Here is a 16,807-nt window from a genome sequence, read left to right as displayed (position 1 = left end):
ACCGACCGCTCAGCGGGAGGAAACCATTTTCTTTGCCGGCAGAAGGGGTGGAGTCTCGATCATGAGTGACAGCTCTGGCAGCCAATACCGAGGCACTTCCGGCCTAGAGGGGCCCGCGGTGCCAATGGGAATAGACGTGGGTGGGGCGCCCGGAGCTGGGGCCTCGGCTGAAGGCGGGGCGGTGGAACCTGCGGGGCGGTTGAGCGGCGCCGGCGGACAGCGGAGTATCCGACCGGAGCGACGTGCGAACCGGGGCGGAGCCTGGGGCGGCCTGGAGCCCGGCCGACTCTGCCGCCCGTTAGCAGAGGCCTGGCAGGGCCCTGGATCCGCTTTTAAGGGTGAGATCGGGGTAATTGGGGTCCGGATCCTGCACTGCTCGACCTCCCGGGCCAGGGCGGGGTGCCAGGCCGCTGTCGACCCCCCCCCCCCACGGTGCAGCTCCTTGTAAGTGTGGGGACAATGAACGAGCAAACCGACACACACACACACACACACACACACACACACACACACACACACACTCTCCAGGAAGAAAGGACATTGGGAGATTCCAGGACACCCCCAAAATAGTGGCAGAGGGTCACACATACCATACACCCTCTGACATCCAGCTAGGCTGCACCCTCCAGGAAGTAAGAACATTGGGAGATTCCAGGGCGCCCCCAAAATAGTGGCAGAGGGTCTCACACACACACACACACACATACACACACACACACACACACACACACACACACACACACACACACACTCGGACATCCAGCTAGGCTGCAACCTCCAGCAGGAAATAAGGACAATGGGAGATTTGGAGATTTCAGGGCACCCCCCAAAATAGTGGCAGAAGGTCACTCACACACACACACACACACACACACACTCGGACATCCAGCTAGGCTACACCCTCCAGGAAGTAAGAACATTGGGAGATTCCAGAACGCCCCCAAAATAATTGCAGAGGGTGGTGGGGATGGGATGAGCAGCACTGTTACTAGCTTTGGGGGTGAACACAGTGAGATCAGGGGACACCTAAGGATAGGAAGTAGACAAAGCCTCCACCAGTTTTGGAGAGAGTTGGCACCGAGCTCAGGGGTCACTCCTGGTGGGTGTGTGGTACCTGGGATCGAAACTGGCTTGGACGTGTGCAAGTGTTTTGCCCGCTATACCATCCCTCAGGTTCCCTCGAATCTTTTTGTTTGGTTTTGTTTTGGAGCCATGCCCGGTGGTGCTCAGGGCTGACTCCTGACTCAATGCTATAGATCACTCCTAGTGAGAGTGATCCTGTGGACCTGTCTGGGGTACGAGGAATCAAATCTGAGTCAGCTATGTACAGAAAAGTGCCCTCTCTAATATACTATCTCTCTGCCCCACTTCTCAAATGTTTTTTTGTGTTCCTCTGTGACTCAGGGAATGGTGCGGTATTGGGAATTAAACTGAGGGCCCAGCGCATGCAGCCCCTTGCCTGAGGCCCTTTGCACCCATCTATCTCCTCGCCCTCAAGGCCCTTCTGTCAATGGTGACACTTTCAGGTCCAGGGCTGGATGCACAGAGCCATGTAAAGACACTCACATGCTCCAGGTCAGCTGGGTTGTTCAGCCAGTGCTTACCGAGCATCTCTTCTGTTCCAGGCCTGACGGTAGGTACACGGGATGGGGTTTAGGACACAGGGTGTTGGCTAGCTGAGGGGGGTGCAGCATGCATCGGTTCCCTGTTCTGGCTGAGAAGAAGCCCACAGACAGGCATGGACTGGGTGTACTTAGGAGCACAGAGACCAGTACTTGGACCCAGATGAGTCTGTTGTGTGTATATTCCTTAGACTTGCATGCACAAAATGGGCAGAGGGCTGGACTTATCTTTTTATGTGTTTTGGAACCACATCTGATGTTGCTTAGATCACTCCTGGCAGAGCCTGAGGTGCCCAGGATTGAACCTGGGTCAAGTATGTGCATTGTAAGCACCTTACCCACTGTATTATCATCTTTTGGTTTGGGAGGCCTCATCTGGCAGTGCTCAGGCCTGACTCCAGGAATTGCACTCAAGGATCACATGTAGCAGGGCTCAGAAATGACACGGGTGCCAGGGATTTAACCTGGGTTATCCATGTGCAAAGCAGACACTCCCTGCTTTCCTGTCGCTTTGGTCTCTGCCAGCTCTGCTTTTGGCTTCATTGAGATTCAGGGGTGAAGTTATATGGGCCGGGCCCAGAAGGGGGTACCAGGCAGGGGTAAGGGGCTGAGCTGGCCAGAGTGAGCTGTGGCTGACCTGTTGTCCCATGGTGTTGACAGCGGCTGGACCAAGGCATGAGCTGGCAGCCACGGGGCTGGGCCCGGTAGCAGCGTGGCGTGGGCCAGGCCAGCACCATGAAGCTGCTGGTGGCCAAGATCCTGAGCATGGTGGGCGTATTCTTCCTCATGCTGCTGGGTGCCCTGCTGCCCGTGAAGGTCATCGAGACTGACCTGGAGAAGGCACATCGCTCCCGGAAGGTTCTTTCCCTCTGTAATACCCTCGGAGGCGGAGTCTTCCTGGCCACCTGCTTCAATGCGCTGCTGCCCTCTGTGCGGGAGAAGGTGAGCTGCCCCACCCCCAGTGCCAAGAGTGATGGGATAACCATCAGCCATCACCTGACTAGGTCCTCCCACCCCCCACAAACCATTGCCTTGTACCTGTGGCTGTGGAACTGATGGTAAGGGAAGCAGCACCTTAGGACTGTGCCTAGGGGCCAGAGCCATGGCACAGCGGGGAGGGCACCTGCCTTGCAGACAGCTGACATATACTATATGTCATATGACATATGCCAGGGTTCCATCCCTGGCACCCCATATGGTTTCCCAAGAGTGCAGAGCCAGGAATAACCCCTGAGCACCACCAAGTATGGTCCATAACCAACAACAAAACAATAGCAACAAAACATCTTTCTCTTGGGGCTAGAGCCATTGTTCAATGAGTGGAGCATTTGCCTTGCACACTGGACCTGGATTTGATCCCCAGTACCCCAAATAGTCCCCCAAGCACCATCAGGAGTGATCCCTGAGTGCAGAGCTAGCATTTTCCAGTGTGGGCTCCCCCCCCCAAAAAAAAAAAAACAAGTGTCTTTTTTCTTCCTGTTTCTGAAGGTCAGAGTCGAGGGTGGCTGAGCTCAGGGCTCTTATTCACGAGCCCACCAGGTATCCACTAGCTGTGGCTGCACCCACAAGCCCATCCAGGACTCAGCTCAATCCCGTGGGTCACTTCTTCCACCTTCTCTTTCCCCTGTAGCTGAGAGGCCCATGTGACCTGCAGTGGGAAGCAGTTAACATGACCCCGGGTGGGAGGGGACCCAGGAGAGGAGCTGTGTGAGCAGAGAGGTCAGAGGTCAGAGGTCAGATCCTTAGGCGACCCCCATCTCTGACAGTGAGTCTCAGGGCTCAGGCCATGCCCTCCCTCCTGAGAAAGGGCACAGTTGGCGTGTGTCTGGGTCCCTCGAGAGGTGGCATGGTTGCTGGGGCAGGTGTCCGGTGTGAGTGTGCTGTGAGCTGTGTCTTGCATTCCTTTTGTTTTGGGCTACTTGGAGGTACTCAGGGCTGACTCCTTGCTCTGAGCTTAGGAATTACTCCTAGAAGTGCTCAGAGGATCATCCAGGATGTCAGAGACAGACCCACATTTGTTCCGTGTAAAGCCAGTACCCTCCCCATATACTATTGCTGTGGTCCCAGATCTTGTTAATTCAACCTCATAAATCTCAATAGGCTTTACTTTTTTTTTTTGGCGAGGGAGGGAGGGAACCACATTCGGCAGTGTTCAGGGCTAATTCCTAGCCCTGTGCTTAGAAATCAGCCCTGGTGGTGCCTGGGGGACCTTATCACATACTGGAAATCAAATCCAAGTTGACCGTTTGCAAGGCCAGTACCCTGCCCACTGTCCTATCGCCTCTCCAGCTCAGAGGCTCAATATTTGCTATCTATCTAGCTTGTCTTGATTCTGGGCTTCTGGAAAGAAAGAGGAAGACCTGGGGCCAGAGAAAGAGCACCCTTTATGGTCTGCCAAAGGCATTACTGTGGTGTGTTGAAGGCCCACCAAGGTGTGTCAGGTCAGTGTGGACTTGAGACTAGAGACTTCAGCATGATGGACACCATGAAGTGGGATGCTGAATTGTTGAATCAAATAAATAAGGATGGCGATGGATGGAGGCCTTTGTGCTTAGGCCCCAGCCACGTGGCTTCATCCCCGATCCAGCCGGCGAGTTCCAGGCCCAGGTGAAACGCGAAATCACTCACTCACAGGCAGGCTTCAGGAAGAATCATCTTTATTCAGGCCCTAGCCACCACGTGTGTGTGGCCTATCTCATAACCTTTTAAGCATTCAGCCATTCTAGGCTTGCCCTGCATCTTATCCTCTTTTCAGCCATCTTTCCTTTGGGCTCCATGCGGCCCAAAGAGCCAAAGGGCCAAGATCCAAAAGCCAGGGAACCCAGCCGGGCAAAGAGAGGAACGGCAAAAGGGCCGAATCCCCTGGCTCAGAGGTTTATCTATTCTTTCCAAGACCCCTCCCAGGAACCTCCCAGGAATGGGCCGGGTCTTGCAGGTAGGGTTACACCTACTATTCAGTTCCCAAGACCCCTCCCAGAAATGGGTGGGTCTCAGGTACACCACACTGAATCTCACCCGCTGCCAGGGAGCCTTGAGTCTCAGTGATGAGGCCATGAGCAGGTCCCACCTGTGCCCCTTATCAGTTGGGGGCAGCCCCTCCCAGGGGTTGCAAGTCATCTCAGCAGCACTGGCGAGGATGCCCTGGAGGCAGCACCCCATGGTGTCGGGCCCCATGCTCCCCCCACCTACCCCAATCCCACGTCATTGTCTGCGTCTGCTGTAGGCTTCCCGCCCACACTCATCCCTGGGGATTTGCGTGTGTTTGTGCCCACGTGGATCCCCCAGGACAGGACTCACGGGTGCAGCAGGGGACACTGGACCAACAGTGTTTGACACAACCACGGGGGTCTCCAAGCGTTGGCACCAGGATAGGCTGGAGAGGAAGCTGGGAGGGGAGCTGTGAGAGAGAGGGAGAGTCTCCAGACAATAGTGCTTCACCAAGGTTGCCTGCCCTGCACATGACTGCCCCAGACCCAGAGTCCCATAGGGTTCTGTGCACACCATGTCAGGGGTGAACCCTTAGCATCCCCGAGTGTGATCCTAGGGCAAAACTAACTTAGTGGTGCCCTATCCTTTCCCTTCCATCCTGGGGTACACCCAGGGCTGGGTGGCACCTCCTTCCAGCTCTGACCTGACAAGACCCACCCTGTGGTATGCTGAGGGCACCATTTCTGGTCACAGCTCCCTCTCCTGGCTTCTTTAGGTTGACTTTGGAGGGCTACACCAGGTGGTGCTCAGGAGTTACTGCTGGCTCTGAATTTAGGGATCACTCCTAGCAGGAGTGTGGCTTGGGGGACACAATGGGATGCCAGGGATCAAACTCAGGTTGGCTGCATGGGAGGCCAGCGCCCTCACCACTGTTTAGCCCTTTGTTTGGGTTTTGAAAACTGCACTTATCCCTTTGTGCTATCTCTGGGGTCACCCTCCTTCCCATTTGCTCCCTATTCTCATTTCCAAGGGACCAGGGGCTTGATGCAAAGAGCCAGAGCTCAGCATGGCACTTGGTAGCCCTGGGTTTGATCCCCTGTACCTTTTGGGGGCCCAAGCACCTCTGAGTGAAGCTATAAACATACACACACCCCCAAACGCCCAGGATCCCCTCGGCCCTCCCTCCCTCCCTCCATGATGTGAAGCCTGCTGGCGCCTTCTAACCCCACCGTCCCCACCAGCTGCAGAAAGTGCTGAGTCTGGGCCACATCAACACCGACTACCCGCTGGCCGAGACCCTCCTGATGCTCGGCTTCTTCCTGACCGTCTTCCTGGAGCAGCTGGTGCTGACCTTCCGCAAGGAGAAGCCGTCCTTCATTGACCTGGAGACCTTCAACGCAGGCTCAGACGTGGGCAGCGACTCGGAGTACGAGAGCCCGTTCATGGGCGCCGGCCGGGGCCATCCGCTCTACCTGGAGCCGGGCCCGCATGGCCACCACCGCGGCCTGAGCGTTCGGGAGCTGTCCCGCGCCCGGCCGCTGCGCCTGATCAGCCTGGCCTTCGCCCTGTCGGCCCACTCCATCTTCGAGGGCCTGGCACTGGGCCTGCAGGAGGAGGGCGAGAAGGTGGTGAGCCTGTTCGTGGGCGTGGCCGTTCACGAGACGCTGGTGGCCGTGGCCCTGGGCATCAACATGGCCCGGAGCACCCTGGCCCTGCGCGACGCCGCCAAGCTGGCTGTCACCGTGAGCGCTATGATCCCCCTGGGCATCGGCCTGGGCCTGGGCATCGAGAGCGCCCAGAGCATGGCTAGCAGCGTGGCGTCCGTGCTGCTGCAGGGCCTGGCGGGTGGCACCTTCCTCTTCGTCACCTTCTTTGAGATCCTAGCCAAGGAGCTGGAGGACAAGAGTGACCGGCTGCTCAAGGTCCTGTTCCTGGTGCTGGGCTATGCCGTGCTGGCCGTCATGGTTTTCTTGAAGTGGTGACCCCCGGCGGGGCACACATGGACACACACACACACACACACACACACACACACACACACACTCCGGACCAAGTCACCCCCCAGACCCCCAACACCCTGCTTCAGGGCACTGAGCCTTCCTACTCTAAAAAAATTCTTAAATAGTCACCAAAGCTATGTATTCTTGTGAAGCGCCGGACACTCACCTAGGGTCAGAGGTGGGAATTGGACACTTGCTTGGGGCGGGGCCAGGGGCTGGACACTAACCTGGAGCTGGGTGGGAATTGGACATTCGCCTTGGGGTGGGCCCAGAGTGGACACTCACCTCGATTGAGCCTTGAGCACAGGGCACATGCCCAATAAAGAAGATGCCCTTGGCCTGGGTTGGTCCCCAGGCCCAGCTAGAGCAGCTTCTGGCCTAGCAGCCCCTCTCCTTGGAGTCAAGGGCCATTCAGGACCCCTTTTGTCCTCCCCTGCTGTCTGGTGCTGTTCCACTGGAACATTTCTCCATAGAGCTCGGCCGCTGGGCTACTGGGCCCAAGGGAGCCGCCAGCAGGCCCCAGCTGCTCAGAGCCAGCACCAGCGTCTCCAGCGGGACCAGAGACAGAGCTCCCAGCTGTGCCCGGACCCCAGGGATGCCCTCCCGGGCCCAGATCTGTCGTCCTGGCAACTGCCGGGCCAGTGGGAGGCAGAGCTGAGAGCTGGGGTGGGGCTGGAGGGAGCCCCACCCCCTGGGCCTCCACCCATGGTCCCCAGGCTGCTGAGTCCACCCTTCACACCCCCCAAAGCTGAGGCCCAGCTGCTTTGTCCAGTCTCACGCAGCTTCCCAGTCCCCATCCTTGCCACCAGTCCTAGCAGCAGCCACGGGGGACCACACGGAATTGTTCCGGGTTGACTCCTGGCTCAAGGATCACTTCTGTCTGGACTCCAGGCATATTTGGTGTCAGGGATCGAACCCAGGTGGGCTGTCGTGCAAGGCCAGTGCCTTCCCCACTGCACTATTTCTCCCAACCCCAAGGACCATTTAAACTGCTACTGCAGGAGCTGGAGTAATAGCATGGAGGTGGGGCGTTTGCCTTACATGCAGAAGGACGATGGTTTGAGTCCCAGCATCCCACATGGTCCCCTGAGCCTGCCAGGAGTGACTTCTGAGCACAGAACCAGGAGTAACCCCTGAGTGCTGCCGGGTGTGACCCAAAATCAAAACAAACTGCCACTGCAGGGCCAGAGTGATTAGACAGAGGGGAGGGTATTTGCCTTGTACTTGACCGAACCAGGTTCAATCCAGCATTCCATATGCTACCCCAAGTTCACCAGAAGTGATCTTTGACCTGAGCACTGCTGGATGTGGCCCCAAAACTAAAAAAAGATATTTTTGTTTGTTTCTAGTTTTTTTGGGTCACAACCGCCAGTGCTCAGTGGTTCCCCCTGGCTCAGAAATCGCTCCTGGAAGGCTCGGGGGACTATATGGGATGCCGGGATTCGAACCACCATCCTTCTGCATGCAAGGCAGAACACCTTACCTCCATGCTATCTCTCTGAACCCTAAAAAAAATAATTTTTAAGTCAGTGTGTCAGTGTGTATGACTGCGATGGTGAGTGACAAGTGTGACATTGTGAGTGCACACTAGTGTGAGCAGATTGTGTGACTATGTTACCATAGGAGTGTACGTATGAGTCTGTGACAGTAATATAGTGTGTGTGGTGTGTGAGACTATGAATGTGTATATGTGTCTGTGACTGCATACATATGCATCATGTGTGTTTCTGTGTATGTACTCAATCCCGGGGCGCCTGCAAAGCTTTCTGGGTGTCCCCAGCCCATGATCTGCCCAGCCATCAGGACCACGGCCTCCCTCAGAGGTGAAGATCCAGCCCTGCACAGCACCCTCTGCAGCCGGCAGGGGTTCAGACAGTGATTCTCTTCTCATCTGGAGACAAAAGGAAGGAAATTGCGGGGTGGCACCCTGGCCGCTGAGGGATTGAATCCGCCCTAATAACAGTGTGTGGGGCTCCTGCCGTCTGTGTTTGTACTGCTGCACCCAAAGAAGTGATTAGCGGGAGGTTGGGGGGCCAGGAGAGGAGCCGGATCTGGGCCTGCCTGCGTGTCTCTGGGGGACTGTGATGCAGACCAGGGACCGAGGACAAGTGTGTCCCCCAGGCTGTGATCAGCTCAGCCCTGTCAAGAAAAGGGGGTTCCCCATCCCCAGGTCACCTCCATCTTCCCTCCCAACGGCTCAGGGGTCCTGAAGGCTGTGGTCACCTACAAAGCTGCTTCCCCAGGCTCTTGGGGGCCTGAGGTCAGATTGAGACAAAGGCCCTCCTTTGTCCCTATGCAACTCCCTGTCCTGCGAAGGGCAAGTCCTGCTCATAGGACTATGTGTGCCCAACTGGGCCCTCTAGAGTTCCCCAATTCCTAGCAAACCCCAGGACCATCTTGGACCATGAAGTAAGCAGGCACTTCCTGGATGGAGTTGGGGCACTACACTGCTTGTTTGGGAGACATTTTTTTATTTTTTGGTTTTTCGGCCACACGTGGCAACGCTCAAGGATTACTCCTGGCTCTGTACTGAGAAATCACCCCTCGCAGGCTCGGGAGACCATATGGGATGCTGGGATTCGAACCGGTAACTATCCTGGGTTGGCCGTGTGCAAGGCAAACAAACGCCCTGCCACTGTGCTATTGCTTCAGCCCCTATGGGGGACACCTTTTAACAGCCACTGTCTGAGTTCTTCATCTCACTGGATGAAGACACTGGAATCTGCAGTGTCCTGACTCTGAGGGGCCACCCCAGGTTCTGGGGGGACTAACCTGTTTCTCTGGATTCCAGAAACTCCCTCAGCCCATGAAACACATATATATCCTCTCAGACCAGGCCTTTTCTGAGTAAGGGGAAAGGTGCTTCCCATCCTGGAAGGAAGCATGAACTCCAGAATTGGGCACTCTGGGCCCGGAGAGATAGCACAGCGGTGTTTGCCTTGCAAGCAGCCAATCCAGGACCAAAGGTGGGGTTGGTTCAAATCCCGGTGTCCCATATGTTCCCCCCCCCCCCCGTGCCTGCCAGGAGCTATTTCTGAGCAGACAGCCAGGAGTAACCCCTGAGCACCGCTGGGTGTGGCCCAAAACCCAAAACCCAAAAAAAAAAAAAAAAAAAATTGGGCACTCTGTGAATAGTGTGATAGAAGACTGCTACTTCTGAGCACAGAGGTAGGGTAGCTTCTGAGCACTAATATACATGGCCCCAAACCCCAAAACGAGGGAAACTTAGACCTTTTTGGTCAAAGAGCAGCCAGTCCTGGAGTCCCCATGTCACTGTCTTGTCCCCTAAGTGATAGAGCCACCCTGACTCTTGCTGACAAATACCCAGCCTCTGGCCCAGTTCATGTGAGGTACAGAGAAGCCCTGCAGATAGGGGTCCCAGCCTCTCAGTAAGAGCATACTCCAGTCCCCGAAACCTGGGGACTTTGGGTTTTCATATTTATTTTTTCTTTTTGTTTGTTTGTTTTTCGGACCACACTTGGTGGTGCTCAGGGGGCCCTATGGGATGCTGAGGATCAAACCTGGGCCAGTCACAGGTTCAAGACAAGTGGCCTCCCCTGCTGTGCTATTGCTCCAGCCACGGGGGGTTATTTTTATTTTGTTTATTATGGCTTTTGATTTTTGGGCCACACCCAGTGATGCTCAGGGGTTACTCCTGGCTCTGTGCTCAGAAATTAGTCCTGGCAGGCGTGGAGGACCATATTTCGGGGATAGAATCTGGGTTGGCTACATACAAGGCAAATGTTCTCCCCACTGTGCTATCTTTCTGGGACCCTCCCAACCCCACTTTTCCACTTTGGAATGTTTTATGATAAACGAGGCCAGAGAAACAGTAGAGGAGTTTGTCTCTCATGTGGCCCACTAAGAGGCTCAATCCCACATCCTACCTGGTCCCCTCAGCCCTGCCCTATAGAAATGATCCTTGTGCACTGCCTGGTGTGGTCTGTACCCCCAAGAAAACTAAGGATGACCTGAGGTCAGGTGTGGGTGTCTGGGCCAGCCTGGGGGAGCCACTGGAGGACACATCTGGTCATTGGCATCCCAGGAACCCAGTCAGCAAGGTCTGGACACTTCTATCACCCCCAACTTTTGATGGGCTCTTTCTGCCCTTGTTTGGGTTGTTCCCCAGGCGGGCAGAGGGGACTCTGGGGTCCGCCCTGCTAGGGTTCCAAAGGCCAAGAACCTGGCCGGGAGCTATAAATAGCCGCAGTGAGACAAACATCTCAGAGCTGAGTTGCTGGGCATGAGTCAGCCGACCCAGCCTGGGCTGGCACCCGCTGGTCACTCCAGAGACAAGGCCCACAGGTGACGTGAGACAGAGGGGCTGTCCTTCCTGGGAGCACCACAGCACCTCCTGTTGGTGGGCATCAGTTCACCCCTCGGTCCTACCATCTTCATTCAAATAATGGGAAACTGAGGCAGGAGCAGTGGCAGGACAGACTGGATCTGTTTGTGAACCCCAGAAAGGGTAGGCTTTGAGTAGCCCCCCATAGACCCCAAGGGGGAAGAAGAGAGGATGGAATAAGACGGAGGAGCCAAAAATAGGGGGTCACGGGAGGTTGGGGTTGTGGGCGGTGTTCGACCTGCAGGGATGGAGGAGGGATGGAAAGGAGGGATGGAAAGGTGTGGGGGTAAGAAGGTGGGAAGGTTGGGGGCAGGAGGATAGGGAAGCCAAAACTGAGGGGTAGGAGGGTCCAGAAAGAAGAGAATCCAAGGGTGGAGGCAGAGCAAAGGACAGCAGGGAGGGCACTTGCCTTGCACATGGCCAGCCAGAGTTCAATCCCAAGTACTCTACAGGCTCCCCTGAACCCCGCCAGGAGTGGTTCCTGAGCACAGAGCCAGGAGTAACCCCTGAGAATCACCAGGTGTGCCCCAAAGGCAAAAAAAAAAAAAAAAAAAAGAAGAGAAAGATCCAGGCTTGAGAAGCCTGAAGTTGGAACTAAAGGGGAGGGGTGTCCCTCCAGCCCTGATGCTGTGTTTTGTTTTGTTTGGGTTTGGGTTTTTTTTTGGGGGGGGGTTGTTTAGTGTACATCCGAGTCTCCAGCAGGAAGCCAGAATCAGCTCAGAGAACTCCATCCTCCAGGAGCTAGAAGGTCCCTGAATCTGAGGGCCATTGGCTCACATCCCCTGCTTGGGGGTCTGGGGGTACTACCTAATGAGCCCCGTTGGTTGCAACCTGCACTGCAGACAGACAGACAGACAGACAGACAGACAGACAGACAGACAGCTGCTCCTGCGGTCCCCAAGGATGCCCCAGCTAATACAGGGCGCTTTCTTCCCACCCAGGAGACTGGGGTCTGGTGCACCCCGATCTGCTGGCTGCACCCAGACGCGGCCACTTCCTGAAGACATCCGGACACTTCCTGGAGGACACGATGTGCCCCCAGCCCCAAACCCCCAAACCCAGGGGCCTGCACCTGCTCAGCTGGCTGTGCTTAGAACGACCCCCCACCAGGCCCACCGTCCTGCAGCAGGGATGCATCTGGGGGACGGGGGTGGGGCACCGAGCCGCCCTTCCCTCCTCCCCCCATCCCAGCCTGGGGAGCATCTGATTGTGGGGTGTCTTCCCGCACGTTGGATTCATTCATTCACCCTCGCTCCTGGGGGGCCCGCGCGTGTCCCACCCTCGCGTGGGGTGACCGAGGAGCCTGGAGCCCGCGTCTCTGCGCCCCCTGTTTGCAGTGCGGCGGTGACCTTGGCTGTGGGCGCGGGTCCCCCGGGAGGCCGGGGCGGAGCGCGGCGCCCGGCGGGCGGGGAACGGGCGGGGACGGCGCGGGGGGCGGCGGCGGCGCCCGAGCGGACACGGAGCCGGCGGCAGCCGCAGGACGCGCGCCCAGGTAGGCGGCGGGGAGCGAGGGACGGGGGGGGGGTCTCCCCTGCTTTGTCCCACCAGCCCCCTCCCTCCGAGGACAGCGCCCGCCCCGCTGGGCCAACGCTGGGCCCCCCACGCCCAGGGCGCGCCCCACCCCCACCGCGCCCCCTTTTAGTGCCCGCACCTCCCCCAGCGTGGACCCCCGGGGCGCCCCCGCCGCCTATCTCTGGTCCCTCCCCACGCTCAGAGCCCCACTTGAGCCATGAGGCAGACCCCTGCTGGTCCCCCCTTTAGAGCTGCTTTCTTTCCCTTGGGTGCCCCGAACCGCGTCCTTTCCAACAAACCTCCTTAGGTATCATCACCCCGCCCCGTCAGAGGCCCCCCACAGTTTGTAGTCCGGCTGTCTGAGGGGCTCCCTTTGCTTCCCCCCGAGTCTGGGCCTGCCTTTCTGGAGGTCATTTCATCCTCCTTGGGCCCAGGGCAGGGCAGCAGATGAGGTGGACAGAGTGGGGAGTACACCCCCCCTACCCCCCAGGACTAAGCATCTACCATGCACCCATTGAAAACCTGCTATGTACCCCCAGTTCTCCCTCCCCCACCCATTCCTGCAGGAGGCAGCTAGCCTGGATTTGGGGGATCATTGAGCGGGGGTCCCCTTCCCTGCAGCATCTCTGGAGGACACCCTGCCAACAAGGAGTGTCTGTTCCCAGAGCATGGCAGGACTTGGGGGCAGAAAGGGCAGCTCCCATATACCTCCTGTGTCCAGGCTGGAAGTGGGGTACTTCCTGGGGGAGAGTCTTTTAGGGGTGCCCAACCTGGAGAGGGCCCCTCTCCCATGTCCCGTCCCCCCCCCCAAGCTAAGAGCAGCCCAAAATATTCCCCACCAGTCAAAAGTCAAGAGTCTGGAAGCTTTTACTTCAAGCTCCAGAAGTTTCCAGGGGCCATGTAGGGTGGAAGCGATTGCCCTGATTTTTTTTCTGACAGACACTGGACCCCTCACTGCAGAACAAACCCCCCAGCCCTGCTCCCCAATATCTTAGTAGTCAGAGGATTCATGTGTGCATTGGGGCTTGTGAAGGGTTGCCAGGATCAGGCTGCATAGTGGGGAAATGGGGGGCACTGGTTGAGTGGCACTCAGCACCAGGGCCTGGAGAGGACCAAGCTTGCAAGTGGAGGGAGAGAAGTCAGTCACCCCCTTTTTGTTCCAAGTAGGAAGCCTTTCCCCATCTCTGCAGATTCAGAAATCTCTCTTAGCTCCCAACAGTGTCTAATATCTCTGAGCAGAGGAGAGGGGCCAGGCCCTAAGTGGGACCCTTTTGCAGAGGCTTCTGTTTGCACAGACCCCAACCCTGGGCCAGGGAGTGGGGTGGGCACCCCAACCCAGGGTCTAGGCGGTGAGATGCTGGAATAAGCTTTGGAGCCAGGATGGTACCTGCAGAGTCAGCATCATGATTTGCAAATTGGGCTTCTTCGACCTCCTGCCTCAGCATCATCCGTCCTGGCTTCTGGGACCAGCAGGAGGAGGAGGAGGAAAGAGGCTTGACTCTGCATGTTCCTGGGTGCCTGGGTCTCTGCAAACTGTGTGTGTGTGTGTGTGTGTGTGTGTGTGTGTGTGTGTGTGTGTGTGTGTGGACCACAACCAGCAATGCTCAGGGCTTACTCCTGGCTCTGTCTGTGCTCAGGGATCACTCCTGGTAATGCTCATATTGGAATGGAATGCCAGGGATCAAACCCAGGTCCGCCGTGTGCAAGACAAATGTCCTCTTGTCTTCTCTATGGCCCCAGTCTCCTGCAAACTGCACCACCTGGATTTGCGGGGGGGGGGTGGTGCATATTCCAAGAGGTTTAATATTGTGGGTTATGGGTGGACTCTGATTTCCCAGAGAAAGAGCTAGAGGAGACAGACACCAGGCTTGCCCAGACCCAAGAGCTGTGCTGGAGGTAACCAGGAGGAGCCTGTGGGTACAAAGAGATGACAGATCTGGTGCATGTCTTTTGGGGTACCTGGAGAGGAGGTGAAGGAGTTAAGTGTCTTCTATCTCTGGCATCTTGCAGCCCAGAGCCTCCAGATTTTGTCCGGGAGTGGGGGTGGAGGTGGAAGAAGCAGCCACGGGACCAGGCTGAATCACACACTCAGCACCTTCAGCAGAAAGGTCCTGGCAAGGGGGCCCTGGAACCATAGCCCAGCGGAAAGGACGCTTGCCCTACACGCAGCTGACCTGGGTTCGATCCCCAGCATCCCAGACGGTCATCTCCAGGAGTTGATCCCTGAGTGCAGAGCCAGGAGTCAACCTTGAGCATCGCCAGGTGTGACCAGCCAACTCCCTACCCCAAGCAAAATAACCAGAAAGGTTCTATCTCGTCTCGGGGACCTTGTGACAACCCCCCCTCTCTGTCCAGGCTCGCTCCGGGGGTCCCTGTGGCCGGCGCCGGCCCGCCCGTTTGCAAGATGCCCGAGCAGAGCAACGACTACCGCGTGGTGGTGTTCGGGGCCGGCGGCGTGGGGAAGAGCTCGCTGGTGCTGCGCTTCGTGAAGGGCACCTTCCGGGACACCTACATCCCCACCATCGAGGACACCTACCGGCAGGTGATCAGCTGCGACAAGAGCGTGTGCACGCTGCAGATCACCGACACCACGGGCAGCCACCAGTTCCCGGCCATGCAGCGGCTGTCCATCTCCAAGGGCCACGCCTTCATCCTGGTCTTCTCCGTCACCAGCAAGCAGTCGCTGGAGGAGCTGGGGCCCATCTACCGCCTCATCGTGCAGATCAAGGGCAGCGTGGACGACATCCCCGTCATGCTGGTGGGCAACAAGTGCGACGAGACGCAGCGCGAGGTGGACGCACGCGAGGCGCAGGCCGTGGCGCAGGAGTGGAAGTGCGCCTTCATGGAGACGTCGGCCAAGATGAACTACAACGTCAAGGAGCTCTTCCAGCAGCTGCTCACGCTCGAGACGCGCCGCCACATGAGCCTCAGCATCGACGGCAAGCACGCGGGCGCGCAGAAGAGGACAGAGCGACTCAGGGGCAAATGCGTGCTCATGTGAGGCGGCCCCGCCCCTCCGCCCGGGCCCCGCCCACCGGTCAGGGCCCCGCCCCGGCTCCTCCCTGACCACGCTCCTCTGCCCGGGGCCCCGCCCCGGCTCCTCCCAAGCCACGCCCCTCCACACAGGGCTCCGCCTCTGGCTCCTCCCTGACCACGCCCCTTCGCCAAGGGCCCGGCTCTGGCTCTTCCCCTGACCACGCCCCTCCACCGAGGGTTCCGCCCTTGACTCCTCCCCGGCCAGGCTCCTCCCCTGGTCCCGCCCATGGCTCCTCCCTGACCACGCCCCTCCACCCAGGGCCCCTCTGGCTCTTCCCATGACCATGCCCCTCTGCCTCTGACTCTTCCCTCCTCCCCGCCACGCTTCTCCACCCAAGGTCCGCCCCTGGCTCCTCCCCTGGCCAAACCCCTCCACCCAAGGCTCTGCCCCCTGCTCTCCTTGCTCCTCCCCTCAACCCAAGGCTTCTCCCCAGAGTTTTGCCCTTCCCCTTCTCCAGGCTCCTCCCCTCCCTCTAGGGCTCTTTACACAGGGTTCTGCCACACCCCATCCTCAGGCTCCTCCCCTCCACCTAGGGATCCTCCCCACCCAGTGATCTTCCCCCAAGATTTTGCCCTGCCCCTTCTCCAGGCTCCTCCCCTTCTCCAGCACTCCTCCCCTTCTCCTCTCTCCTCCCTCCTCCTTTTCCTCCTCCATCCTCTACTCCTTCTTCCCTTCTCTTTCCTCCCTCTGTTTTAGTCCCCTCCTTCTGCCCCCCCCAGACTCTTCTCTTTCCTCTTCTTCACCTTCCTCCCTCTTCTCCTTTACCTTTCTCCCTCCTCTTTCTTCTTCCTCCTGAAGGTTCCTCCTCTTCCCCCCACCTGCCCTTCCTCCTTCTCTCCTCCTCCATCTTCTATCTTCTCTCCTCTTCCCTCTCTCATCTCCAATCCCACCTCTCTCCCAGGGAAACTAAGGCCCGGGGAGTCCACGGCAGGCCTGAGGCTCCCTGTAGTCTCTCTGCTCCCCGCCCACCCTCTATCCTGCCTGTATAGCCACCCCAAAGCTAGATACTGGGGGGTGCAGAGCTGACCAGAGAAGCCGCTAGCCCCTCAGGCCAGAGGATACAGGGTTCAACCCAGCTCTGAGGCGCCAAAGACCCCCACCATATATATTTTCACCTGGGGAGCCCCAGCCAGACCTGAGCCTCCACATTAGATCACTGTGACCTGCTGGGGGGTTCAAATGCAGGTGTGGTTCTCCCCACGCAGTGTCTCTCCACCTCTTCTGACCACAGGCCTCTTACCCCAGGGCCCCACTATTCCCCTGCTTGCCCTTTGTTCATAGTTTTGGGGGTGCTCACGGGTGGGCCTCAGGCAATAACCACAGGGCCTGCAACTGCCCTCGAAGGGCCCAAACCCCACTGGGC

General features: G+C 57.9%; 2 protein-coding genes across 2 annotated transcripts; both read left to right on the top strand.

Moving 5' to 3' along the window:
- Positions 1-167: 167 nt before the first annotated feature.
- Positions 168-6,683, top strand: SLC39A3 (solute carrier family 39 member 3). The gene is made up of 4 exons (XM_049789448.1): positions 168-444; positions 1,527-1,633; positions 2,283-2,564; positions 5,792-6,683. Exons 3-4 carry the CDS (start codon positions 2,358-2,360, stop codon positions 6,530-6,532), a joined length of 948 nt encoding a protein of 315 aa, XP_049645405.1. The 5' UTR covers positions 168-444; positions 1,527-1,633; positions 2,283-2,357; the 3' UTR covers positions 6,533-6,683.
- Positions 6,684-14,725: 8,042 nt separating this feature from the next.
- Positions 14,726-15,460, top strand: DIRAS1 (DIRAS family GTPase 1). Its single transcript, XM_049789470.1, has one exon. It carries the CDS (start codon positions 14,812-14,814, stop codon positions 15,406-15,408), a length of 597 nt encoding a protein of 198 aa, XP_049645427.1. The 5' UTR covers positions 14,726-14,811; the 3' UTR covers positions 15,409-15,460.
- The last annotated feature ends 1,347 nt before the right edge of the window (positions 15,461-16,807 follow it).

Source organism: Suncus etruscus, chromosome 15 (assembly GCF_024139225.1).
Source record: "Suncus etruscus isolate mSunEtr1 chromosome 15, mSunEtr1.pri.cur, whole genome shotgun sequence".
Lineage (NCBI taxonomy): Eukaryota > Metazoa > Chordata > Mammalia > Eulipotyphla > Soricidae > Suncus > Suncus etruscus.
Note: the sequence above shows the minus strand (reverse complement) of the source record. Positions and strands in the feature narration are given on the sequence as shown.

What these genes read in the sequence shown, in the direction of transcription:
- SLC39A3 (XM_049789448.1), top strand. Translation starts at nt 2,358, where the DNA reads ATGAAGCTGCTGGTGGCCAAGATCCTGAGCATGGTGGGCGTATTCTTC. An exon ending in TGCCCTCTGTGCGGGAGAAG is followed by an intron (nt 2,565 to 5,791) that starts GTGAGCTGCCCC and finishes CGTCCCCACCAG; the next exon opens with CTGCAGAAAGTGCTGAGTCT.
- DIRAS1 (XM_049789470.1), top strand. Translation starts at nt 14,812, where the DNA reads ATGCCCGAGCAGAGCAACGACTACCGCGTGGTGGTGTTCGGGGCCGGC.